Source organism: Bubalus kerabau, chromosome 7, assembly GCF_029407905.1.
Source record: "Bubalus kerabau isolate K-KA32 ecotype Philippines breed swamp buffalo chromosome 7, PCC_UOA_SB_1v2, whole genome shotgun sequence".
Classification (NCBI taxonomy): domain Eukaryota; kingdom Metazoa; phylum Chordata; class Mammalia; order Artiodactyla; family Bovidae; genus Bubalus; species Bubalus kerabau.
Genome location: NC_073630.1, coordinates 119,627,571 through 119,653,809, shown reverse-complemented (window position 1 = coordinate 119,653,809; position 26,239 = coordinate 119,627,571). Strand labels below are relative to the sequence as shown.

General features: G+C 63.3%; 1 protein-coding gene across 3 annotated transcripts in view; it reads left to right on the top strand.

Moving 5' to 3' along the window:
• The window catches only part of HTT (huntingtin), a 127,693-nt gene extending 109,132 nt beyond the window's left edge, over positions 1–18,561 (top strand). For all 3 annotated transcript variants that reach the window (XM_055589236.1, XM_055589237.1, XM_055589235.1), the window contains 20 exons: positions 624–837; positions 1,159–1,304; positions 2,627–2,804; positions 3,755–3,850; positions 4,252–4,439; positions 5,615–5,741; positions 7,599–7,699; positions 8,743–8,897; positions 9,155–9,294; positions 10,500–10,582; positions 11,003–11,130; positions 11,230–11,359; positions 12,724–12,879; positions 13,982–14,172; positions 14,412–14,526; positions 14,640–14,853; positions 15,136–15,241; positions 16,657–16,819; positions 16,904–17,064; positions 17,811–18,561. In XM_055589236.1, coding sequence (XP_055445211.1) covers positions 624–837; positions 1,159–1,304; positions 2,627–2,804; positions 3,755–3,850; positions 4,252–4,439; positions 5,615–5,741; positions 7,599–7,699; positions 8,743–8,897; positions 9,155–9,294; positions 10,500–10,582; positions 11,003–11,130; positions 11,230–11,359; positions 12,724–12,879; positions 13,982–14,172; positions 14,412–14,526; positions 14,640–14,853; positions 15,136–15,241; positions 16,657–16,819; positions 16,904–17,064; positions 17,811–18,024 — 3,006 coding nt within the window. In that variant the 3' untranslated portion in view covers positions 18,025–18,561. The remainder of the gene's footprint in view (positions 1–623; positions 838–1,158; positions 1,305–2,626; positions 2,805–3,754; positions 3,851–4,251; positions 4,440–5,614; positions 5,742–7,598; positions 7,700–8,742; positions 8,898–9,154; positions 9,295–10,499; positions 10,583–11,002; positions 11,131–11,229; positions 11,360–12,723; positions 12,880–13,981; positions 14,173–14,411; positions 14,527–14,639; positions 14,854–15,135; positions 15,242–16,656; positions 16,820–16,903; positions 17,065–17,810) is intronic.
• Positions 18,562–26,239: the final 7,678 nt, after the last annotated feature.

Genomic DNA, 26,239 nt, shown 5'->3' with positions numbered 1-26,239 from the left:
GCTGGCAGAGCGCAATACAAATTGAAGCATTATCGAATGAGTGCTGTTTTTCCAATCAAACTTGCCACATTTCCATGCCTGCTGTGATTTCTTTCAGCTGCTTTTGAAACATCACTTGTCTTTTTCAGACACTGGGGACGTTTGGTGTTCCACTGATTTCTGGGTGGCACATCAGCTTGATTTTGTATCTGTATCAGTTTAAATTCCATCATATTAAATTTTTGACTTCAGATAAATACGAAGGCAGAAACATTTCTTTAAAATTAAAGTACCAGGACTTCCCTGGCTGTCCAGTGGTTAGGACTCTGCGCTTCCACTCGGGGGCTTGGGTTCCATCCTTGGTTTGGGGAGCTGAGATCACATATGCCTCGTGGCTCTGCCAAAATAAATAAATAAAACTTGAAGGAACTGGTAGAGTCCAGAAACACACCTCACTGGTCGGATGTAGGACGGGGGTGGTCGGTTACCTGTGACGGAAGCGGGAGCAGGTCCTTGTTCACAGGTCTCTGGCGCCGTGCTTATCTGCCATCTGCGAATGTCTGTGCTCCGCTCTCTGCTGTGTGTCTCTTGCCTGACTGAACACGTGTCACAGTCGTTGTTCAACCTCTAATGCCCCGATTCAGGAGTTCAACCTGAGCCTGTTGGCGCCGTGCCTGGGCCTGGGCATGCGTGAGATCTCGGGGGGCCAGGAGAGCCCCCTTTTTGAAGCAGCTCGCACGGCAACTCTGGACCGCGTGACTGTTGTGGTCCAGCAGCTTCCCGCCGTCCACCAAGCTTTCCAGCCGTTCCTGTCCGCGCAGCCCACCGCCTACTGGAGCAAGCTGGATGACCTCTTTGGTAAGTAACCTGAAAGCTCCTCTTACTTTTATAAAATGCTGCAGAGCCAGTGCCAGGCTTTGTGCCAAGTGAAAGCACAGTGAAGGCTGCGGATCAGCACTCTGAGGCATGTAGAGGCAGCCAGGGGCCCGCCCTGGGCCCTGGCTCCGCGTGTCCTTGCTGTGTGTCCCGCTTTGCCATGCTTTGACAGGGCCCGGGCTCACGGGACGGCGGGGTGTGTGCGGCGTGTTCTGGGAGCTGTGTCTGCAGCCGCTCTCAGCTTTGCAGGGAAGGTCAGGGCTCTGCTAGGGGCTCGTCCACCCACGGGGCCTTCTGTTCCAGGGGATGCTGCATTGTATCGGACTCTGACCACCCTGGCCCGGGCCCTGGCCCAGTACCTGCTGGTGTTCTCCAAGCTGCCCAGCCATTTGCACCTTCCTCCTGAGAAGGAGAGGGACACCGTGAAGTTCGTGGTCATGACTCTCGAGGTAAGCCGCAGCGCGGGAACTCGGGCTCAGAGCTGCGGGAAGGCTGAGGGTGCCGCCCGCAGAGGGAGGAGGCTCCTCTGTCTGAAACCCAGAGCGGGGCCGGCCCAACGCCCGAGGCCTGTCCTTCCTGCAGTGACGTGTCCCGCAGCACGCCCACCCCCGCTCTGCTGAGCGCGGTCACTCCTCTTGTCGCTCTGTTGCACAGTTTGCCTCGTGAGGTTGGCAGCAGCTGCCCTCGTCTCTGCCTCTGGGCTGGGGGGGCGGGCACTCTGACGAGTCGGACCTGGGACCTGGCCTCCTCCCCGGGGTCTCCCAGGTACAGGGCGGGGAGGCCTTGTTTGTGTGTTTGTGAGTCTGTTTCCTTGATGCCGAGAAAGTTTTTTGATTTAGTACAAGCCATCCATTTAAAATTTTTTCCAGGGAGTAAAAGTCGTGAGTATTCTAATTTTAGACACTTAAAAAGTAGCGATCTGAGAAATTTGTTATATTTCAAATTGAGCAATAAGCCTGCTATTTCAGCTGTGGGGAATTGAATGCTCTTGGTGTTAACACTTAAAAATACCCTCAACCCGAAACGTGTGCACAGGGTGGGCCACGGTCCTTTCATGTGCCCTCTGGAGAAGCGCCCGGCCTGCACCCTGGGAGGCAGACACCTGAACAGTGCCCACACCCCCGCCGCCGGGCTGTGGGGAGACAGCGGCGTGCACAGGGCACTCACACGTTTGCTCCTGAGGCGATGAGCCCGAGTGCTGTGACCCCGCCCTTCAGGTGCTGGGGCCACAGGAAGGCTGGCAGACAGGCACCTGGTGATGTTGCCCAGGCTGCTGCCGTCGCCACGGGCAGGGCGGCCCTCCGTGCAGCATCCCATTCAGGGCTCACTGTAGCCCTGTGAGGGCTGCTGGTCCCGTGTCACAGACGAGGGAAGTCGGGCTGAGAGGCTCTACCTGCTGAGAAGCAGCCAGCACAGCCTCACTGTCGCGTTCAGCCTCCATGACTGTGGCCGAGGCCAGGCCCCGGGCTGTGGGAGCCCCCCGGGCTGTGGGAGCCCCCCTGGGCTGTGGGAGCCCCCCGGGCTGTGGGAGTTCTAGGGGAGCGCCTGGCCCGCAGCCTGAGTGGTCAGAGCTGGAGGCACAGAGGCTGAAGACAGGGCAACCAGATGAGGCAGGCGTCCCCCAGTGAGCTAGTGGGTCGGGATTGGGCTGGAGGAGCTGGGAGTGGTGGCCTGAGAGCCGTGGCTCCGGAGGGCAGTCTCGACGTGCCCGACGGCGGGCCCTGGGGCGGCACGGGGCCCGGGGCCTTCCTTCACACGGCCCGCCCCACAGGCGCTGTCGTGGCACCTGATCCACGCGAGGGTCCCGCTGAGCCTGGACCTGCAGGCGGGCCTGGACTGCTGCTGCCTGGCCCTGCAGCTGCCCAGCCTCTGGAGCCTGCTCGCCGCGCCCGACATGGTGACCCACGCCTGCTCCCTCATCCACTGTGTGCGGTTCATCCTGGAGGCCAGTGAGTCGATACCAGGGCGCGCTGTCCTCGGGCCCTGAAGCCGTGGTCCGTGCTGCAGGGCTAGTCGCAGATGGCTGTTTGCCACCTGCTCTCCAGGGGCTGAGCTGGGAATCGGGAGTGAGGAGGTGGAGGAATTACGGGCCTTGCCTTCATCTCCAGGCTCCTGGAGTGTGCACTAGAATTTGACTTGAATTTGCTTTTGTGTAGATTTGGAATTTCAGCTTCCATTAAAAACTGCATCTGCTTTCTGGCCCTTTGATCTCGGGTCCTAGTTGGCGGTTCCCTCTTTAGTTGTGAGTCGTCACAAGACTAATAAGATTACCTTCAAAAAGTCACTTTTTTTCTGTTATAGTCAAAATGCTTGTTTCTATACTGCATTAATTTTGAAATAAAAGTGTCTTATTCTTTGCAAGGGACAGTGTCCTTAACGAGGGTCATTAGCCAAAATGTTTTTAAAATTGGATTTTATAGTTTACATGTGAGAGGGTGTCTTGATGTTTTGTATTTTTAAATTAAATATAGAGTGGTGTTTTGAAGATTCATTGTTTAAATTGTTTTCATCTGTGCATTTGTAGTAACATGAAAACGAAGATCCAGGGAGTGATTTATCAAAGCCAAGCTTCCTGGAGGCTCCAGGCACGCTGTTAGCAGTAATGGATCATGAGCTGTCTGATAAAAGCCCTCAGGGTCAGAGGTGGCAGAGAGCAGAAGGACTGAGGAATCCAAGTGTAGAAGTCCAGATCCTGGTGCATTTCAGATTAACCTAGACATTGATACTTGAGTCTAGTGGGTCTGAAGTTGTCCCAAGTTGAATCTAGGAAACTTCAACCTCATTTGACCTAATCTGTCACTTGGGAAGCATTCATAGGCTGCATGAATGTAAAAATCTGAATAGAAAGGGACGGTCGACATGCTTTGGAATTCTTCTGTTTGTTCTGTTGTGATTTTAGTTGTGGTGCAGCCCGGGGACCAGCTTCTTAGTCCAGAAAGAAGGACGAGCACCCCCAAGGCTGCCAGAGAGGACAACGCGGATTCAGACACACAGAGTAAGTCTCGGGGTCGTTTCTCTTACGTTGAGTCTTCAGGGACTTGAGATTCATTCACGGAAGAGTCCTCCTACGTGGTCAGTGTGGACGCTTGACCCGTCCTCGGCTGTGTCCTGCTTGTCCTGGAGCTGGGAGATGGCGTCTTGCCCGCCCCGCTGTGGGCATGCTCCGCCGCCTGGCTCTCTGTGACCTCATACCCCGCGGGGGTGTCCCGCTCATCTGATGGGGCTGCAGGAGGGTGAAGTAAATGAGTCCATGTGAGGTGCCCAGGACAAGTCACGTCTCTGGCGCATGGTGGGCCTGGGCCTCCCACCCTGTGAGGCCGGGCATGTCGGGGGCGGGGCGGCGGTTCGGGGTGTGTTTCAACAGAAGGGGCCTCTCTCACGGCGGTGTCTGTTCAGACCCTCAGTACATCGCTGCAGCCTGTGGCATGGTGGCCGAGATGGTGGAGTGCCTGCCGTCGGTATTGGCCTTGGGCCACAAGAGGAACAGCCACACGCCCGCGTTCCTCACGCCGGTGCTCAGGAACATCATCATCAGCTTGGCCCGCTTGCCCCTTGTCAACAGCTACACGCGCGTCCCGCCCCTGGTGAGTCAGCCCTCCCCTGGTGCAGGACGGAAACGAGGCAGACTCTCGGCAGGCCCCCAGCTCAGGAGTCCCTGAGCAGGAAGCCAAGGCGTGAGCGCTCCAATGCCCGCTGACGGGGGCCGGCGTGCTCCTGTGTGCCGTCAAGACGCCCGTCCGGGCTCCTCGGGCGCGCCGTGGCTCGGTCGTTAGTAGCAGTGCTCTGAAACAGTGAGGGATTACATGGCAAAATGAGGCGAAACAAGGCAGTTTCCCCCACGGCACCAGGTGTGATTCTAAGGTCCTCAGACCCGTCTGTTTAGTGGGAGAGCAGAAATTGCACCCCCTCACGTGCCTCCCTGTCAGCAGTCACCCCAGGGCGGCCCAGGGGTTTGGCACAGCCGCAGCTCAGCTGCTCTTCCAAAGCTAGCTTCGGAACCGGAACCAGGATCCAGTGGGCACTGTTAAAGGACCTGGCTCCAGATAACCGGTAGGGCCTGGACAAGCAGGGTGCGGGGCTGCAGCTGGCCGGGGGAGGCGGGCCGGGGCCTGAGGCGGGTGCTTGTTGCTGCCTGGGGAGGGCGTGTGCCAGCTGGTGGGGCGCAGCCTCTGTGCACACGAGGTTCTGCAGTGGCTGCTCAGAGGAGGCGGGGGGCCCTTGGCCTGAAGAGGATTTTGCTATGGGAAGGGAAGAAGTCCCACTCGGGGGCTCCTTCTGAGGGAAAGCCCAGCAGCTGCTGTCCCGAGGTCACCATGGAACTGGGAGGAGAGCTGGGGAGCTGGCGCTGCCCTCGGGCCGTCCCTGCAGGTGTTGAGCCGGCTCGCCTTTGGGAGGGAGTGGGGAGCAGATAGAGGAAGGCACAGTCCTGAGGCCCCAGTGTCTGGCCCGCACAGACCACACCCCGTAGATGAGGCTCCTCGCGCAAGCGCTGCACCCCACATGGCTCCTCGAGAGTGTCTGCCAGAGGTGCTGGAGCTGCTGGACCAGGGGGCCGGACTCAGGGATCCAGCGCGAGCCGGGGCCGGCTGGGAGCTGGGCTCCTGCTGCTGGAGCAGCGCTGGGCGACGAAGCTGGACTCGGAGAGCTCCCCCGCTCAACCGTGTCTGCAGCCAGGGAGCCGTGGGGAGAGAAGGCGCATTTCCGGGTGCCCTCCCCGTCCGGCCACCCTGCCTTCACTGTTTCTCTCCCACCCTCTTAGGTGTGGAAACTCGGATGGTCGCCCAAACCGGGCGGGGATTTTGGCACAGTGTTCCCTGAGATCCCCGTGGAGTTCCTTCAGGAGAAGGAGGTCTTCAAAGAGTTCATCTACCGCATCAACACGCTGGGTAGGCCAGGGCCCTGCGGGTGCGTCACCCTAACATGCTTGCTGGGAGCTGGGGCGGTGGTGGGGTCTGCCTTCTTTTATCCAGTAAAGAGTAGAGGCAGGACACAATCGTGTGCATACATTCCGTAATACACACAAAGCTGTCACGTTGACAAGTGTGTGTGCACGTGTGTGTGTGAGAGCGTTTCTTCCCGCGTGTTCACGTCAGGTCAGGCGGTGCCCCCGTGATGGGCGGTGCTGAGCCGGGTTTGGCCTGTGTCTCCTCGGCTGGAGGGTGCGGGGTTCCCTGCGGGAGCTGCCTGTGATCGCTGCCGCCCCAGTCCCCGTGTGCCAGGCAGAGCAGTGTGCTCCATGAGGCGGGCAGGCAGCAGACCCCAGGGGGACAGCACTGGGCTGCGGGGCAGCCACTTTGACCCCCAGGACTGCACTTCGACTGCCCGTGGCATGCGGATGGCGGCTGTTTCACATAACTGCTGCAACCTTAGAAACGGAAAGGGGCCCTGACGTGCGACGTCTCCGTCAGCAGCAGGGTCCCAGGCTTCCCTCAGGACGCTGCCTTGCTGCCTGCAGTGTGGTGGAAGTTCGCCCTCTTCGTCCCCGTGGCGTGGCTGGAGGTGGCCCTGGTGCGTGAGCGCTGCCATCGGCAGGCCCCGCGAGGCTGTGCCCAGCAGGGCGACTCCATGCCAGCCCCAGCCCCACGTCGGCCCCTCTGCCCAGCGCTCCTCCTCTCTCAGCCTGCACGGGGTCTGTGCTGCAGTCACCCTGGGGCGTGGGCCGGCAGACACCTCGCTGCCACCTCTCCTCCCTGAGTTGAGCGGTGAGCCCTCTCTCTGTCCACAGCGAAGTCTGAGCAGCAGTCCGAGGCCGCTGTCTTCAGAACTTCTCCGCCCTCTCCCTGGCGGCTCCCTGTCTCCCCCAGCCCACCCGACCCCCGCGCCCTGTGTCTCTGTGCTTCCCCATCTGCGTCGTCAGTCCCTGCTCACCTGGAGGTGGCCTGCAGGCCTCCCCGGACGCCGCTGTTGCTCGTGGTCCTTCGTTTCCTCTCTCCTCCCGGGGAGTCAGCACACGTCTGTCTAGGCCCCCTGCCTCAGCTCGTCTGTGTGTCTGCTCCGTACCTGAATCAGCCGCTCTGTCTGTCCACGTCAGGTCAACAGAGTTCCTGACGTTTGCGGCTTTGGTTTTCTGTCCTTGGCACCCCGTTCTTGCCCCTTGTAGCCCTGATTCAAGTGGCATGGCCTCCTCCCCTCTAGAGTCACGGCCCTTGGGATAACTGCTCACCCAGGACCACCTTGAGAGCGGCTTGGGACGGTGGTGCCTGAGAATGGCCCCTGAGACGCTCTCCTCACGGACTGGACTTGCCCCACAGATTGCAGTCTGTCTCGACTTACCGTCTTTCTTGACGGGGTCAGGGCAGCCATTGCTCTAAGCTTTTATGCCGCTGCCCTGACGTAGAGTTCACCCGGCAGCCTGTGCATCCGCTCCGGTGTGGTTCCACGGTGGAGGCTGGACACACCCATGCGGTCTGGGGGTGTGACTCTTAAGTAAGGCCGTCCCAGCCCCTGCTAAGCTGGGCAGAGGGCACTCTGACCCCATACGAGCGTCGCCCTCTCGGACGTCCACACGGCAGGGTCCAGAGGGCGCTTCACACCAGGCCACCTGGGCTGTACCACCAACAGCCGTGTTGGTCTGTTCACCGCTGGGCTCGGCCGGCAGTGAGGCTGCACCGCAGTGCCGTCCTGAGTCTCTGGGCAGTGGCTGTGGGCACCTGGCCAGTGAGAGCCAGAGTGCCCACTGCCCTGTCTCACAGAGAAAGCGGAGCAGCGGGGACCGTCTGTCTAAAGCAACATTCACGTTCCAGGGTGGACCAGCCGCACCCAGTTTGAGGAGACGTGGGCCACCCTCCTCGGCGTCCTGGTGACTCAGCCGCTCGTGATGGAGCAGGAGGAGAGCCCCCCGGAAGTAAGGCTGCGCGCAGGCTCACACGGAAGCACCCCGTGCGTGGGGGCCGGGGCAGCACGCCCTTCCGCCTGTCTCACCCAGTTGGTAAACGGGACGCCAGTCACGTCCTGACTGGTGTTCCAGTGTCTGGGTGCTCTAGGATCGTGGCTGGAAGGCGTTTACCGCAGCGTGCTGCCTCCAGGCCATAGGATTGTGTCCATTTTTAAATATATCTTGTGTTCTGCTTTTTACTGTTCAGGTATGGTGTGTAGCAACATTTCATCAAAAAGGAAAGATGTGTCTTAGAGGCCACACATGATTACCAGTGTTTATTTTTCTTGACTTGTTTTGCAAAAATTTTATGGGGCTTGGAGTGTTAATGCGTATTATGGTACTTTAAAATTAATAGAAGACATGTTCTGATAAAGGAAAGCCTGAAATATTAAAAGTCCTCAGACACATGTTCTTCAGGTAGAAGGTGTGGTATGAAGCAGCAGAAACGGCAGTTCAGAGAGTATATGTGTCAGACGTTACCAGGAGTGACTTTCATCGGAGAGGAGCTAGCAGCTTGCCATATGCAGGGCCCTTCAAGTTGGTGAGGAAATTGAGGACAGTTTCTTAAAAAGTAATTCCTATTTGGAGGTTTGTGTCTGGAGGAAAGCTGGCTCTGAAAAGCAGCCGCTTGCCCATCAGATTTATCTCAAATCATAGATGCATGTGGATTCTGGTGAATTCAGGCAGATGCCCCGGGACCCCGGGCAGGAAGGCACGTCCGTCTGTCCCGCTTGGGGCCGGACACTCAATTCCAGGGTCAGAGGGAGCCTTTCTCTGCTGCGTCAGGGCCTCCGTGAACCCTCAGCAGCTGCCTGTGAGCTGGGCCGGCCTTCAGGAGGGATGCTCGGCTCCTCGGGCGTCCCCAGCCTTTGGGTTTATCTTCAGGGAAACTCTGAAGCGTCTCCTCCTCCTGCTCGGGGCCCGGGCCCGTGAGGCCGCCTGGCCGGGCAGCCACAGGGGAGGTAACGTGCTGCGGTGTGCTCCTTGGTGACCTGGGGCTCTCCTTCCAGGAGGACGTGGAGAGGACGCAGATCCACGTCCTGGCTGTGCAGGCCATCACCTCCCTGGTGCTGAGCGCGATGACCGTGCCCGTGGCTGGCAACCCGGCCGTGAGCTGCCTGGAGCAGCAGCCCCGGAACAAGCCCCTGAAGGCCCTTGACACCAGGTGGGCCCGAGAACCGTGTCCCCAGAGCCCGGCTGCATGGGAGCAGGGAGGCGCCGAGGTGCCCTTTCCTTTGCTGCCAGGGTGGTTTGGTGGCTGAGTCTGATGACCTGGCCTCCGGCGGAGCTAAGGGGGCGCCTGTGCAGGGCCCCGGGGGCCTTGGCTCTGCCGTGTTTCCTGGAGGCGAAGCTGGGAGCCAGGGGGTTCACTGTGAAGATGCTGGAGGAGCCGGGTGGCAGTAACCTTTGCTCTGAACTTAGGTTTGGGAGGAAGCTGAGTGTCATCAGAGGGATTGTCGAACAGGAGATCCAGGCGATGGTTTCCAGGAGAGAAAACGCCGCCACTCACCACCTGTACCAGGCGTGGGACCCCGTCCCGTCTCTGGCCCCGGCCACCACAGGTTCCAGGGGCTCGTGGGGAGGGTGGGTTGCTTGGGGGTGTCAGCCTGCTCCCTGTGCCCATGAGCACAGCTGGACTGTCCCAGCGCCAGGGTGGGGGCTCGGGAGGGCCCACCCTCCAGAGAGTCGTCAGGGCTGCCGGCTGGGTGGGCGCCTTGTCAGCGACCACTGACACTCCAGCTTCTGCAGCTCAGCCCACAGCCAGTTCCCGTTCAGTCTGGTTTGTTATGGAGAAAAAGTGATAGTTTCATATCACCCTGCTGGCCCTGCCAGCTTCATATGCTGCACGGGGACGGGGCTCCCCACTCTGCAGGAGACACTGAAGGCTGCGCGGGGATGGGGCTCCCCACTGGGGGGACTCTCAGGGCTGCGCGGGGATGGGGCTCCCCACTGGGGGACACTCAGGGCTGTGCGGGGACGGGATTCTCCACTGGGGGGCACTCAGGGCTGTGCGGGGACGGGACTCCCCACTCTGCAGGGGACACTCAGGGCTGTGCGGGGACGGGATTCTCCACTGGGGGGCACTCAGGGCTGTGCGGGGACGGGATTCCCCACTCTGCGGGGACACTCAGGGCTGTGCGGGGACGGGATTCCCCACTCTGCGGGGACACTCAGGGCTGTGCGGGGACGGGATTCCCCACTCTGCGGGGACACTCAGGGCTGTGCGGGGACGGGATTCCCCACTCTGCGGGGACACTCAGGACTGTGCGGGGACAGGACTCCCCGCTGGGGGGACACTCAGGGCTGTGCGGGGACGGGACTCCCCGCTGGTGGGACACTCAGGGCTGTGCGGGGACGGGACTCCCCGCTGGGGGACACTCAGGGCTGTGTGGGGACGGGACTCCCCGCTGGGGGGACACTCAGGGCTGTGCGGGGACGGGACTCCCCGCTGGGGGGACACTCAGGGCTGTGCGGGGACGGGACTCCCCGCTGGGGGACACTCAGGGCTGCGCGGGGACGGGACTCCCCGCTGGGGGGACACTCAGGGCTGCGCGGGGACGGGACTCCCCGCTGGTGGGACACTCAGGGCTGTGCGGGGACGGGACTCCCCGCTGGGGGACACTCAGGGCTGTGCGGGGACAGGACTCCCCGCTGGGGGGACACTCAGGGCTGTACAGGGACGGGACTCCCCGCTGGGGGGACACTCAGGGCTGTGCAGGGACAGGACTCCCCGCTGGGGGGACACTCATGCGTCCTTGCCCCGCAGGTGCTCTCATCAGCCATGACAAGCTGCTGCTGCAGCTCAACCCCGAGCGTGAGCTGGGGGACATGAGCTACAAGCTTGGCCAGGTCAGTGCCCGGCGGGCGGCCAGCGGGGCTGGTTCCTCCCCAGCACCCCCCGTCTCCAGAGCTAGCTGACTGTCCTCTGCATGTGTAGGGGGCTTTGTTACGTCATTCAGAAACACGGGCCCACACGTGTTGTCTGGTGAGAGGATCGGTTTTGAATAGAGATCTACCTTCTCATTCCATTTTGTGTCAAGACCTCACCCTGACATCCCTCAGCAGCCAAGTTTCCTTTCTTCTTTTTCAACATTCCCTTTCTTAGCGGCTCTTCACCTCAGCTGCTCCCGTGGGCCTCATTCGGGGTCTTAAGCCCCGAACCCCTGGGGGTCTGACAAGCCCTGCCTGGGGATGGGGGTTGGTGCTCGCTTCAGGGACCCCAGGCGGGCCCGGCGCCTGAGCACCGCCCCCGTCCCGTGTCCCCTGAAGGTGTCCATCCACTCGGTGTGGCTGGGGAACAGCATCACGCCCTTGCGAGAGGAGGAGTGGGACGAGGAGGAGGAGGAGGCCGAGGCCCCAGCACCGTCGTCCCCGCCCACATCTCCGATCAACTCCAGGTTCCCTCTGCCTTCTGTCCAAGCGAGCGGGAGCTCCGACCAGTCCCTTGTTTGGGGGCCTCTTGATGAACCTCTCATCTCTTTTGGGGGAAATTGCAGGAAACACCGGGCTGGAGTCGACATCCACTCCTGTTCGCAGTTTTTGCTTGAGTTGTACAGTCGCTGGATCCTGCCGTCAAGTTCCGCCAGGAGGACTCCCGTCACCCTGATCAGCGAGGTGGTGCGCTCGGTGAGTGGCGTGCCCGCCCCTGTGGTGCCCGGGGCCCGCGCGGAGACGCCAGGAGGTTGAGGCCAGGGGAGGGCCACCTCCACGCGCAGTGCCGGGCAGGCACGCCCCAGCCCAGTGGCCGCATCGTGGAGTCGGCACGGGACTGCCTGTCTCGCAGCGCTGTCTCCTCGGGCCTGTGACAGACGTACCCCCCCAGCAGCCAAGCACCCATCCGGGTGGTTGTTGTCGGGGGGTTGGCCTCAGAGTCCTTCACATCCGGGAGCCCAGAGGGGCCGCCAGGAAGTGTAGCTTCCTATGGGCAGCACCCGTCAGTCCTCGCAGCGTTGAAGTCACACCTGAGAGCTTTGAAAAGTCACTCACTCAGTGCCGGCTTGTCACCTGCGTTTCGTCCGGAAGTAGGGCCGCCCGGGACTGGATCCATCGCGTTAGCTATTCCTGTTCTTTTGACCTAAAGGTGTCTCCTTTCCGGAGTGACTTGTTTTTTTTAAAACCTGTTTTTCTCAGTATTCCTTTAAAGGTTTCTACAGATTGTTTGATATTTGGTCAAGTTGATATTTTTAAGAACTTCATTTTTAATTTGTAAGTTGCAAATTGACTTTTATCAAAGAAGTCAACAAACTACAAGTACTGCTAAAGATCTTAAAAAAAACAAGTTGCTAGAAATTCTTGGTGGTCCAGTGGTTAGGACTCAGCACTGCTGTGGGCCCAGATTTGATTCCACAAACCACATGGCATGACAAAAAAAAAAAAAATTGTCTATTTAAAAATGATAACTTAAGAGTTTTTAGTTGCTTTGCATCTAGCATCTGGCTCATCAGCAGTCCCTGGGTTCTCATGCCTCCTGTGTACTCAGTCTGTTAACATCAGGTGACTCCTGGAAAACAGCACTGTGCCTGTGTGCGGGAGGGCACAGGCGGGGCAGGGCAGGTCAGCGTTGCTACAGAAGTGCGTTTGACCTCGTGACCTCGAGAGGCCTGCGTGCCTCCACGGGTGGCCTGAAGTCCTGCCGGCTAAGTTGTTCAGCTGCCAGAGTCCCTGAAGACCAGCCAGCCCCCCCCTCCAACACACTCCCGGTGCTCGGGGGGCTTCTGCCTGATCAGAGCCCATCTTCAGATGTCACGCGAGAAACTGGAGACTCTGGGGAGACAGAAGGAATCGGTGCCAAAGCACTGACTTCTAAGCCAGGCGCCTGTTTCTCCTTCACGGCTTTGAGACCTGGGCTGGCGGTGGCCGCAGCGTGTGAGCCCGGCTCCAGGGAGGCCGCGGGCACCCTTCTCTCCTGGGCCCAGGCTCCGGTGCAGGTTCGGCTCCAGGGTGTGGAGCCCAGAGTGACCCGCCCCCTCCCACCACGTGTCCGTCTCCAGCTCCTCGTGGTCTCGGACTTGTTCACGGAGCGCAGCCAGTTTGAGATGATGTACCTGACGCTGACGGAGCTGCGGAAGGTGCACCCCTCGGAAGACGAGATTCTCCTCCAGTACCTGGTGCCCGCCACCTGCAAGGCAGCCGCTGTCCTTGGGATGGTGAGCGGAGGGCGTGCGGGGCCTCGGCCGCGGGAGGAGGGGCCCCACGTCGCTGCGGAGCGTGGGGTGCCAGCCGGGCCTCTAGTGGGGCTCTCATGGCCCTGGGTCCTGAGGTGGTGCAGTGCCTTCTTCAGGGGCTCGGCTGTGCCCTAGGGGGCATGAGGCCAGGTCCTCCCCCTTGAGAATGCTTCCGCCCCCTGCAGTGCCCTGCAGCACCGTCCAAGGGGTGGGAACGATGGGTCCCCTGGCTTCTGCTGTTCGAAGCCCAAGTGGGGCCCCCTGGGTTGCTGCGGGAGGTGGAGGCAGCTAGACTGGAGGCTTGAGGGATCCTTTTGTCTCCGCGGGAAGTTTCGCTGCTGGGCTCATTCTCACGGTAATTGTGCTCAGGCCTGAATCCCCAAGGCTAAAGCTGTGTTGTCTATAAATGGAATGAGTAATGCTTTCAAGAAGAGGCTTAGACAGGTCGGCCTGGGGTGCACCCCCGCTGGTGGGGAGGCAGCACTGGTCCCCCAGGACAGGGACACACGCCACTCGGGACGGGGCCCCGTCCTTTGTGGCTGTAGCCGCGCAGCCCAGCCGCGGAGTTCTCAAGCTCTGCTTTTCTCCAGACTTGCCCAGGTTGTGAAGGCTGTGCCCGTGGGCTCTGCTGGTGGTTGGTGGTCTTGGGTTGTGGGTGGGAGGAAGGGAGTCCTCTGCAGTGTCAGCTTCGCGGGGACCACAGGGCAGAGCTCCCAGGGGCTGAGGGGTAGTCAGACAGCCTCTGAGGCTTTTGCAGAGTGAGACAAGGCCCTCAGCCAGCAGTGGTTGCTTGTCCCTGGGCGGGGTGGTCTGTCCCCAGGGAAGTCCGTCACAGACTCAGAGCTGGGGTTCTTCCCAGGGCCAGCCTCGTGGGTCCCTCTGTCACTCACACACTGAACTCCAGCCCCAGGAGAAGGGTGTGAGCACAGACGTGACATGGAGGCTCAGGGAGTCCCCACTCGTAGGGGTGCTGGGGGCCCCCGCGACACCGCAACCCTGCACGCAGGCCCCCGTGGTGCGAGGCCAGCCTCCCGGCCTCCCCAGGGGTGTGGGCCCTGCCCAGCCCCCGTGTGCTTGTGCCCAGGACAAGGCCGTGGCGGAACCGGTCAGCCGGCTGCTGGAGAGCGCGCTCCGGAGCAGCCACCTGCCCAGCACGATGGGCGCCCTGCACGGCGTCCTGTACGTGCTGGAGTGCGACCTCCTGGACGACACCGCCAAGCAGCTCGTCCCCGTCGTCACCGACTACCTCCTGTCCAACCTCCAGGGCAGAGCCCAGTGAGTGGGCGCGGCCGGCCTCCCACCGCGGTCTCCCGGGTTCGTCCGACGGGGCGGGGGGTGGGGGTGCCTATAAGTGCGCGTACAGCAGACCCCGGCTGAGGCGCCAGCAGGGGCCCACGTGGGTGCCCTCCTCACAGGGACGCTGGCTGAGTCCCTGAGACGGGAGGCCAGTGCGCAGTGCCGGCAGACAGCATGGCGGGCGTGTGCACTCACCTGGGCTGACGTCTCGGTTTCAGCTGCGTGAGCGTGCACAGCCAGCGGCACGTGCTGGTGATGTGCGCCACGGCCTTCTACCTGATCGAGAACTACCCGCTGGATGTGGGCCCGGACTTCTCGGCCTCCATCATACAGGTGAGCCAGCCTGGCCTGGGTTGTGCTCTGCGACTGGGGGCTGGGCCGGCAGAGGCTCCCACCTGGGAGGAGGCTGGGCAGCCCTTTGACCCGGAAGCCTTCCCTCTGCGCAGATGTGTGGGGTGATGCTGTCTGGAAGCGAAGAGGCCACCCCGTCCGTCGTCTACCACTGCGTCCTGCGGGGCCTGGAGCGCCTCCTGCTCTCGGAGCAGCTCTCCCGGCCAGACGCAGAGTCCCTGGTCAAGCTGAGCGTGGACCGGGTGAACGTGCACAGCCCGCACCGTGCCATGGCCGCCCTGGGCCTCATGCTCACCTGCATGTACACAGGTGAGCCCGGCTCGCGCATGCCGCTCAGCTCCAGACGCAGGGGTTCTGGAGGGGCCTCCAGTTCTCTGGGCCACCAAGCTGCGTGAGGTCAGAGCCCCGTCTGGGAGCGGCTCTCAGACTGACCCCTGTGCCCTGTGTCTTGGCTGGGCCCTGGGGGCCGGGCCCCCGCCCCCTGGTATCAGACCATCAGGAGGAGTTTGTTAACTCCTGTGTGAGCTCCAGGCCCACTTCCCAGAACCGTCCAATTTTACAAACCAGCGTCACAAAATGGCTCTGTTCCAGGAAAGGAGAAAGTCAGTCCAGGCCGAGCCTCCGAGCCCAGCCCTGCCGTCCCCGACAGCGAGTCCGTGATCGTGGCCATGGAGCGGGTGTCTGTTCTCTTTGACAGGTGAGTGCAAGCCCGCCTGCCCACAGCTGGGGGCGGCCTGCTCCCTGCCTGGGCCCCGGGCTCTGTGCCGCGGGCCGTCCTGGCACCCAGCGCCCAGGTTTGGACTCAGGTGGCCCCAGGGCTGCCCAGGTGCTGGCCCAGGTCCTGATGGCGAGGGGCAGTGTGGCGGCGTCGGGGGCTTTGAGGGCACGGGAGCGGCCGTCCGAGCCGCCAGCTGTAGAGACGGGCCTGGGGGCGGCGCTATAGCAGCTCAGGAGGAGGAGCCCTGTGAGGAGGAGGCTGCTCTCGGGGCCCTCGGGCAGCCTTACGGGCGGGCAGCGTCCCTGAGAGCCGGTGATGGCGGCCTGCCTCCACATGCGTGCCCTGGGGTCCAGGACGGCTGGGGGGCCTCGTCCGGCTCTGCCCCGGGCCTCTCGGGCCATGTTTGTGGCCTCAGGGAAGCTGGCTCTGCTCTGCACCCCTCAGCTCGGGTCAGCTCTGGTCAGCAGGCGACCATCCGGGTGCTCACGAGAGCACTCTCCACAGAACCTTCTCCAGGCCCGCTCTGGCCGGATGAGGTGCTCTGGAGAGCTGAACGAGCACGCTGCGCCCACGTTGCCCATTTCAGCGCGCATCCTCAGTCCCGCGCTCACACTCACCAAGCCCGGGGGGCATGCAGGGCGCCCACACTTAGCCCCACCCGCGGGGGCTCATGTGCCAGGCTTGCTGCGAGATGAGCGCGTCCGCCCGTGCAGGGCCGGCATGCAGCCTGGCAGCGCGCTCGTGTGTGGGGACGCTGCCTTGCGGGTCTCGCGCCTGCGGGTCACGGCTGGTATTTGCAGGCAGGTGGAGTGGGCACACCGGGCTGGTTTCCAGGTCCCTTCCGGTGCTTTTCAGTCGCAGGCGCCTGTTTGATTGGTTCTGGGGGGCCCACCGCCACGGGCTCCAGGGTCTGACACGCTAGCCCTCGTGTGTGCTGGTGCAGGGAGCCCACTTCCACACCCCCAAGGCCTATGTGTACTCAGCTTCCTGCAGATGGGTCTTGCACGCGGAACACACGGATATGGAGGGCCAGCGGAGGTGTGCTGATGGCCAGTAGCTCGAGTAGCCTGCTGGCTGCCCCTTGGCCCTGGGAGGGCCTTGTGCCAGGGACCAGCCGCGGGTCTGCTGAGGGCAGGCAGCCAGGGGCACTGGGGCAGGGAAGAGGGCCTGCCACGAAGAGGGCCTGGCAGGGGTGCTGCTGGGTTCCAGGAGTGCAGACGTGCCTGAGGGCCTCAGGAGGACGCGGGTCTGTCGCAAGGGGCTGTGGCATGCCGTGATGTCACCGCCCCGGCCGTCTTTGCTGCTACTTCAGCATGCCAGGCGGATCAGGAGCCCCCGGGCTGGGGAGCGTGGGCGGGACGGGATTTGATCCAGGCTCCCCCCCACCACCACAGGATCCGGAAGGGGTTCCCCTGCGAAGCCCGCGTGGTGGCACGTGTTCTGCCCCAGTTCCTGGACGACTTCTTCCCGCCCCAGGACGTCATGAACAAGGTCATCGGCGAGTTCCTGTCCAGCCAGCAGCCGTACCCGCAGTTCATGGCCACCGTCGTGTACCAGGTGAGGGGCCGGGGCAGGGCGCCCAGACCAGGCGCCGGGCCCCCAGCTCCCCCCGGCTGGCACTGACGCGGCGGCCTCTCGCAGGTGTTCCAGACACTGCACGGCGCGGGGCAGTCGTCCATGGTGCGGGACTGGGTCATGCTGTCCCTCTCCAACTTCACGCAGCGGAGCCCGGTCGCCATGGCCATGTGGAGTCTCTCCTGCTTCTTCGTCAGCGCGTCCACCAGCCCGTGGGTCTCGGCGATGTATCCTTGCCTGGTCCTGGGCCCCGGGCAGCCCTGCCGTCCCGTCAGCACCCTGGTTGACGTTTGCGTCAGCGTTTTGGAAGCCCACGTTCTGTAGGAAGCCCAGGTGTCAGGGTGACGCGTCCCTTAAGCCCCAAGAGAGTGAGGCACAGACCAAGAAACAGGAGCCCGTGGTTCCCTGCGCTGAGCCGCCACGGAGCAGGGAGGCCCCCAGAGGAACCGCCGCAGCTGCCTGCGGGTCCGTGCAGCTAGGCGGGCCGCTCACGCTGCTTCTCATTAGCCCTTGTCACGTGCTGTGTATCACCCTCCTGGGCAAACGCTGAAGTCAGTGAAGATCCAGTTCCCGCCCACGACACGCTGGCTGCCAAAAGGGGATGGCCCCTCCCATCAGCTTTCCCCAGACAGACCACAGAGCCTCGGAGCGGAGAGCGGCCTGGGCGGGAGGCATGGCTCTGTGCTGGGTGTGCGGGAACCAGGCCAGGTAAGCCCTGTGTGAGGGGTGGCCCCGTGGGGCGGGGGCGCCAACTCCCCAGGCAGAGCCTCCGGCTGGAGGGGCCAGACCCAGACAGGAGGCAGCTGCCGCCCAGCCCTGGGCCACTGCTTTTGCGGCTTTGGGGAGCCCCCCGGTGCTTCCGCTGTCCGCAGGCCTGTGTCGGGGCCGGAGCCCTGGGGGAGGCAGGAACCCCCGGGAGCACAGGAACAGGTCTCCCCGAGCTTGCCGCCTGCGCCCTTAACTGGCCGGCCAGCCTCCCGCACGTTGTGAGCAGGATGGGCAAGCTGGAGCAGGTGGACGTGAACCTCTTCTGCCTGGTGGCCGCGGACTTCTACCGACACCAGATAGAGGAGGAGCTCGACCGCAGGGCCTTCCAGTCCGTGTTCGAGGTGGTCGCCGTGCCCGGAAACCCATACCACCGCCTGCTGGCTTGTCTGCGGAGCGTCCAAAAGGCCACCGCATGCTGAGTGCCCACGCGGGTGGCGACGAGGTGGCCCCTGGACCGCGGGGCCCAGCCTGTGCCAGGCAGCAGGCAGCACGGGCTTCTCTCCGGGGAGCCAGGGGGCGGGCGTCCCACCGCGCGGTGGCGAAGCTGCGTGCAGGGCACACGCAGTAACGTTGGGGCTGAGCCTGAGCCCTCTGGGAGCGGGAGCTGTTGTGGCCTCGCACTGGAGCTGGTGTAGGAGCCAGCCGCCCGCTGTTTACGGCCTCCTCCCGTCCAGCCCTCGGCTGTCACCAGGTCCCAGTTGCTCCCGCCCAGGGGGCAGGATTCCTCTGCTCTTGCCGGCGAGCCATGAGCCCTCCGCTGTCCCGCAGGCGGGAGGGGACGCCACGGGCTCCGAGATGGGGAGTCCTGGGGTGTCTCGGGCTTCTGCAGGGCGCGCATGCCGGGTCTGGCCAGGCGGGGGGGCTGGGAGTGCAACAGTTTGCGCTGTCCTTCCCGTCTCTGTCTTCTCAGGATTTAAAGTTTAATTCTATCAGTAAAGAGATTAATTTTAAGGTAACCTTTTACGCCCGTGTAGAGTCTGTGCATCGCCAGGTCAGCACTGCATGTCACGGCCTCCGAGCAGGTGGACGGGGTCTGTCCCCCCCGCCGCCCGTGGGGCTGGCTGGCTGGCAGCCCTAAGCCTCCACCATGCCGCCCTCTTTTATGAGTTCCCGTTTGGAGTTCAGGGCAGTGCTGCTGTGCTGGTGTCTGGTCAGGAGCCCTTGCTCTGCTGAGGCGGGGAAGGTGCCCGCCTGGCTGTCCTGGCTGTGCATGGTCGGCTCCGGGCACGGGCCACTCTCTGGCGGTGACAGCATGCGGGCAGTTAGCCAGCCAGGCCAGGCCCCTGCGCCTGCCCTGACCTGGGCTCTGGCCTGCCCGGGGCTGGCTGGCAGGCGTTGGCGTCCAGGCCCGTGTCCCTCCTGCGTCACGGGCCCAGCCACTCGCTGGACAGGAGCCCCGAGGGCGCAGCAGCTTAATGTGTCAGGAGCAGAGCGCGGTGTCCCAGCAGCTGGTCAAGGAAGACCCCAGCGCCGCCTCGCCCCTCTCGGTCCATCAGTGGGGCCTCCTTTCAGCTCGGGAGAGCGCAGGTCTGTGCTCACGGGGCCAGTGCTGGGCAGGGGGTGCCAGGCACAGCCGCCACCCCTACCCCAGGCCCTGGCCCTGGCCCAGCTTGTTCCTGGACCCAGAGCAGCTCAGTGGAGTGTGCGTGACCGGGGGCTGGCGGAGCCCTTCCAGGCGGCTCTATAGGGCCGCGAGGCAGCCAGCCCTGTGGTCAGCGGCATGACGCGCAGCTTGGTCAGGAGCTCAGGTGCGTCCGGTGGGGCGTCACCTCGGCAAGCGGGGCTGACATGCAGCCGTCGTCCAGGGTCCGTAGGGGGAGGAGGCCTCGGGTACACCTCACGCCTGTCTCTGCGACACACTGCCCGCTGCGCACACCTCCTACGGGTGCAGGCCCCAGCCCCCAGCCCCGGAGCCAGGCAGTTTGGGGCCAGCCAGGGTCAGAGTGCGCAGGGAGCCCCTCCTCAGAGCTGCCCTTGCACCCGGGCGCCCCGCAGAGGGCCCAGCGGTGTGAGCAGTGGACATGGGTCAGAAGTCGGCCGCGGCCTTGAGGGCGGAGCTCCGACTCCACAGAAGTGACGTCCCCGCTGCCCTGCCTCTCGCTTGGGCTCACCCTTGCCTTAGCAGGCGCCAGCCTCCTGAAGTGGCCGTGAACACGGGCGTTCTGGAACTGCTGCCCTCACCCGCAGGCCCTTCAGCAGCTCCGAGGCACACGTGCCGCAGGCCCGTGTTGTCCGCGCTTAGGTGTTTGCATTTGTTAGAGACAGCCTGTGAGCGTGGAGCCGGGGGCCGGTCCCCTTCGGAGTCCGAGCCCTGGGCACAGCTGGGCAAGGGCCCGCCCTGTTTCCCACGTGACTGTCAGCACTCAGCGAGGAGCTGCAGCCAGCTCTGGCCATCGGTGCCACCCAGAGACCCACTGGCGTGCTCCCCAGGGTGGGTGCCAGCGCCCAGGGAGGTCACTACCCATGGAGGAGGGTACACGTGTGGGGGTGTGCACCTGTGTCTCCATCAGGGCCTCTGAGGGCGGCCGACAGGTCTCTGCAGAAGCCGACCTTTCTCAGACCTGCCCCGCAGGGCCGGCCGTGTGGCTGAGACGTCTGAGAGATGGGCCACTCGTCAGCTGTGTGCGGGAGGGGCCGCGTGGACTAAAGTCCGTCCAGCAGCAGTCACGTTGCCACCCCAGGCTGTGTGGAAAGGGTCGTTAGGGGGCGGCGAGGATGGGGTTTGTCTTCCTGCTGGTGACACAGGGAAGCTGTGAGCGAAGCCAGGGTAGTTGGTGGGCGAGGCGCTTGTGCGTCTTATCCTGTGTGTCCTGTGGCGGCCCCACTGAGCTGGGCAGGGGAGGGGGCATTTCCAGGTGCCCTTCCCTGCTGTCCCCTCGCCCTCCTATAGCACACACATTCTCCTGGGAGGCGAGGATGGTGCTGGGATTCTCCGGACACCCGGCACGTAGCACCCAGCCCCGCCTGTGGCCGGGTGTCACTGCCGAGCCCGGGGGTGCAGGCGGCTCACTGCGCGGGATAGCGGAGCTGCCCACGGCTGTCTTGGGGAAGCCCTTCCAGGCCGTGCAGCGTGGTAACTCTTGTGTGGTTTGGAGGAGTGCACTTGCTCCCTCTCGGTGCCATGGGCGTCTCTTTCTGGCGCACGACCTCGCTTTGCCTTTTGTCCCCCTCTGCGTTGTGCTCAAAACGGTAGGTCCCGGCGAGGGTGACGCTCAGTGGTCCTGCGCGCTGGAGTGACGGCAGGGGTGCAAGAACCACCTCGAAGGTCACTGACGCTCCCCGAAGAGCTTGAGGTGCCCACCTGGAGGGGACCTCCTCCTGCTGCCTGGTGCCACAGGCCTGGGCTCAGCGGGGGTGGCCACAGAGGGGGCCTGCGCCTCTGGCACTCAGTTGTGCTGCCGAAGGAGCCCCTGGCCCCGGACGGTCGCTGCAGCTGTCCTGCTGCAGGCGGGTGGCCGCTGGCCTAGAGGACTGTAGCATCAGGGACCTGCCGCAGGGGGTGGGCTCTGAGCACGCTCCACGGGTGACCATCCTCCGGCGGGATTGGAGCTCACGCTGTCCGCTGCCACGGTCCCCGCCGGTCACACACTGGGCGCCCGCAGGGCTGTGATGGGTGCCTCCCGGAGCCTGGCCCAGGCCTGTGAGAAGAGAGCGAAGCTTTGACACGAGATGTATATCTTAATTTTTTAAACGGCTACAAATACTGTACATATGAATTAAAAGAAAAGAAAGTAAATTGCCGTGTGAGGCCTGCTTTGCTTATGGGGAACCTTACCCCCCCAGGGGGCGGCAGACCACACCAGCAGGAGCCCAGCGCCGTGGGACCCAGGTGCTGGGTATTGTGGGGACGGGGGTGGCCCCCCACCAGTGCCCGAGTCTGCAGAGGCTGCGGTGGTCATGTCAAACCCCCGTAGGGGCCGTGTGGTTTCACCCCAGGCCCCAGCTTGGAGGGGTGGTCACAGCGGGCACAGGTCCTGGGGGCTCACATGGGGCGTGACCTGACCTTGGAGCCCCTCATGGCCCTGCTGCCTCTTTCACCTCACTGGCTACCTGCCCCCATGCCCTGGGACCGAGTGGTGAGGCTACCCCGTCCATCTGAGTTGGTATGTTCTTCCCGCTGGAAACACCATTTCCTCCAGGAATCCTCTCCAGTCAGCTGCGCGGGCACCGGCCCTCCCAGCCCCTCCTGGGGAGCGCCGGCCGTGCAGGATTACACCCCTCTGTGCCGCGGTGCTTGCCCACCCACCTGCGGAGGCAGAGACCTGGGCCATGGACTGCCTGGGGTGGGTGCTCCACAGAGTCTGCCGAAGGCTTCCCAGGTCCCAGGGTGTTGGTGGGAGTGGGCAGCCCCCAGCCCGACCACAGCAGGTGCCCAGAGAGATGGACAGCGGGCTTAGGAAGCCTGGCCTCTGCCCTGGTCATGGCACGTGTGGGCGCTGCCCTCGTGGTGCTGTTCCAGTGGCCAGGCCGCGCGAGTGTGTGTGCACTCGTTCTGTGTGTGGGAAGAGGTCAGCTCATAGGCCTGTCTACCCCGACACGCTGCAGGCCCCGGCAGCCTCCCCTTTGGGAGGGGCTGAGCCCTCCCTGCCCGCCATGGTCCGGACGAGGCGGCCACGCCCTGGCCTCTGTGTTTAGACGAGGGCCCCAGACGCCCTGGAAGGAAGCAACAACGTCCCGCTCACCCTCTAGCCGCCCAGCACAGGTGTCCTCGGTAGAGGGCAGCCCACCCCCTGCTTCCTGACCTGAACCTGGAAGCCCTTCTGGCCCCAGGGGTTCTTGGTCCAGCCTCGCCCCTCAGGGTGGCCCGGGCACTGCTGGAAGGGGCCTCCTGCCAGGGGCCCGTGGGCACAGAGGTGGGCTGGCTTTCTGGAGTCACCAAGGCTCCTGGCAGACTACAGGGATGCCTGGGGTTCTACAAGCCTGGGGGCCTTGCCATTTGGCTTCTCGCCCAGGATAGCTTATCCCCACTGGTCTTTCGAGCAGGAACCCGGGGGCTACCCAGGTGCGGTCCCCCCATCCTGGCCACGTCCTCTAGGGCAGGCGTTGCCAAGCCTCCATGCCAAGCTGTGAGCAGATGAGCCGCCGGCCGGGCCTGCACTCGGGCTGGCCCCGGGCACTCGGGGCAGGCCGCCCAGTGTGCTAGCGCCGTCGGCTCAGCGTGGGCATGCCCACTGAGGACCGAGAGTTAGGGTCTGGGCTCCCGTGGGGAGAGGACGGTGCTGCCAGGCGGGTCACTGTGCCCAGCAGAGCCCACCCTCCTGCTCCGCTCGCCCCCGGCCTGGACCCAGCCCCACACCCCCTGTGCTTGCCCGCCTCCGCCCGGCTGGGGGCCTTAACGCTGCTGTAAGGACTACCGCCTCCCGGGATGGGCCTGGCTCCCCGCCGTCAGCCCCCGGGGAGGTGCTGGAGGCCCCTGAGGGATGCCCCTTCCTGCCTTGGGCCCCTGGAGGGCACCGGCCTCCCCTGCATGCCCGGGCCCCTCCCGCTGAGGCCTGACCACCCTTCTCTCTGCAGGTGCTGCTGGACGCCTGGCCCCAGGCCCTCTGCCTCCCTGGCACGCAGAGCCTGAGGGTCCCCACAGGCCATGCAGCTGTGCCAAGGTACGCAGCCCCCGTCCACACCCCGCCAAGGGCAGACAGGGCCTTCCCACGGGCTGCTGAGAGCTTGGCCTGCCTCCGTCTCGCCCTGGCTCCCTCTTGTCCTTGGAGGCCAAAGCAAACATTCCCCTGCCCCACACCCGAGGCTTTCCAGCACCCCTGAAACCTCAGCCGAGATGCTGGAGCCCAGCCATTTACCCTGCTTATGCGGGACCCGTCGGCTGGTTGCCAGCAGGGGGTGGTCACTGGGCCCTGCACACCAGCAGCGCCGCCCCAGGCCCACAGCTGCCCCTGCAGAGGCACTGGGACCTGCTGCCCTGGGGCTGCCCAAGCCGGGCACCTTGGGCGGCAGCGCCTCCTGATGACCACTCCCCATCCGGGCCAGTACGCCGGCTTGTGCCCTCTCCAAATGCCCCGAGGAGGTGGGGCGGGGGGGCCCAGGGAGGAGCCTCGGAGCTGCAGCTGTGTCTTCTGCACCAGTCCATGTCCAGTGGGGTCACTTGTCCAGACAGGTGTCGGTGAGGACAGGGCTGGGGGTGGCCTGACCAAGTTGTATCTGTAGTTGGCTGAGGCAGGTTGAAATCCTGAGCTTGGCCTGCCTCCCCTCGGAGCCCTACCTGGGCACTGGGGGTTGCTATGAGGCAGACCTGCTCGGCTCTGGGGGTCGGGGGTTGAGGGAACATCCACCTGGAGGACAGTCAGGGCTACCCCAGGCTCTGGGGGCAGAGAATCAGCTCTCAGGCCACCTGGTGGGTTAAATCCTTTACCTAAGAGGGGCTTGGGGAGGACTTCCTAGAGGAGGTGGGCCTCTCATCGCTCGCGCACTCTGCAGACACTGCTGAGTGGGCCAGGTGCCGGTCGAGGGGCGTAGCAGCTGTCAGCCCTCCCGGGAGGTGCTGTGTGGCCAGGCAGGGGTGCCCTGTGTCCCCAGGCAATCTCAGAAGCTTCGGCAGGGAGGCGCTCCCACCAGGAGCTGAGAGCAGGGCCAGGTGCTGACCCAGGACGCCCTGCTGCCTTCTGCCTCTGCACCCCAAGTTCCGACTGCAGGGAGGAGAGAGCCCTGGCCGGCCCACCCCATCCTGAGCCCTCCCCTCCTTCTAGCTGGGCTTTGGCCCCTCTCTCAGGGTGAGAGGGCAAGCTCTGGACAGGTGAAGGTGCAGGGTGAGGTCACCTGGCCAGAGCCTCAGGGACCCACCCCCCCACCACCACCGCCCCGGCCCCGGCCCTAGGCTTGGCTTCCCTGTCCTGGTCGGCTCAGGCCAGGACTCCCCTGTCCCCAGCAGGCCTGAGGAGGGCCCTCTGTACCTGGGGAGGTTTTCAGCTTGCACTCTGTGAGCCCTTCCCCCAAGTTCAGCGCCCCCCAGAGCCCTCGCAGCACACTTGCCGGGGGGCAGGGCAGGGGCTCTGTGTGGTTATCATAGCCCGGCCAGCAGGTGTGAGGTGGAGGTCTGCCCCCAAGACCTTGGGACTGAGCCTCAGTTGAGTCTGGCGGAGGCCTGAGGAGGGGGCTGGCCAGGCCACTTTGTCCAGGGTCGCACTAGGGGGCCTCCCCAGGCCCCCAGGGCACAATGGGAGCGTTTGCCCAGGCAGGCAGCGTGGGTTGTGAGCCCCTGCCCAGGACCGCGGGCAGAGAAGGCCTGACGTGTCCTTCCTGGGGAGCACAGGTCAGACCCGGCGCCGAGCCAGCCTGCCTGGATTCAGAGCCCAGCTTGGCTCCTTGCCTGCAGGGTGGCCTCACCTCTGTCCCTCAGGCTGTTTATCTGCAGAATGGGAATAACAGCAGCGCCAGCCTCCCTCACAAGAATGCCATGAGGGTCAAAGCTGAAAACAGACACGCTGCGCTTACAACAGGGGCCAGTGGCCAGTGAGCTCGCATTCTTAAGACTGTTGTCTTTGCAAGTGTTCTTAACCCAGGGTCACACAGCTGGAGGGCAGACAGGAAATGGCTGGCTCATGGGAGGTTCAGTTTGCAGGAGGGAAAACGGGAGGAAGGACCAAAGTGGAACAGGAGGACTTCAGAGAGAAGGTGTTGCCAGAACAGGGTTTGGAGAACAAGTACGAGTTTGCCAGGAAGCCCGAAGGCAAAATTCAGGCAACCGACTGGGAAGGGAGGGGAGTTACTTGAGTCAGTCTTACAGAGTCCATACCTTTACTCAGCAAGGCTTCACCAAGGCCTTTTCTGTGGGGTCCTGGGGGTACAGGGAGCACCCCACCGAGCTCCGTGCACAAGGCAGGTCTGGGTGCAGATGGTCCGGCTGCAGGACGGGTGGGAATACGCTGTTGTCCAAATCTCGGCGCGCTGTGCACCGATGCCGAACAGAAACATGGAGACAGAGTCACAGAGGAGGAAAGGGTGGCTTTACTTCGCCAGGCAAAGCTAGTGAAACAGGAGGGAGGGGGCAGGGCACACCCTCTGAAAGAATGGCACAGCCCGAGGACACAACATAAGCTGATTAGAGTCGAGTGGGTCCAAGGTGGCAGACAAGTCAACTTCAGCTAGACCCTGATCCTCTGTCCACTCTCACCATAACACATCAGCAAGCAAAACGACACACCCAGAGGCACCATGGCAGTCCCAAGGCTGACCCTCAGAGACCGAAAAGTGGGCAGTGGCCCAACTGCTGGAGATCTCCACCGCTTCACCAAAACAGTTGGAACAATCCTCCCACTCATTAGCCTGTGAGGATGAGATGGCACGATGGCCTTACCGACTCGATGGACATGAGTCTGAGCAAGCTCTGGGAGTTGGTGATGGATAGGGAGGCCTGGCATGCTGCAGTCCATGGGGCTGCAGAGTCGGACACAACTGAGCGACTGAACAACATTAGCCTGTGAAATTACTCAGCTCGTAAAAAACAAAAGTGAAAGTGTTAGTCGCTCAGTCACGTCTGACTCTTGGCGACCCCAAGGACTGTAGCCCGCCAGGCTCCTCTGTCCATGGGATTCTCCAGGCAAGAATACTGGAGTCGGTTGCCATTTCCTTTGCCAGGGGACCTTCCCAACTCAGGAAAAGCTAACCACACGACACTGCGAGGCT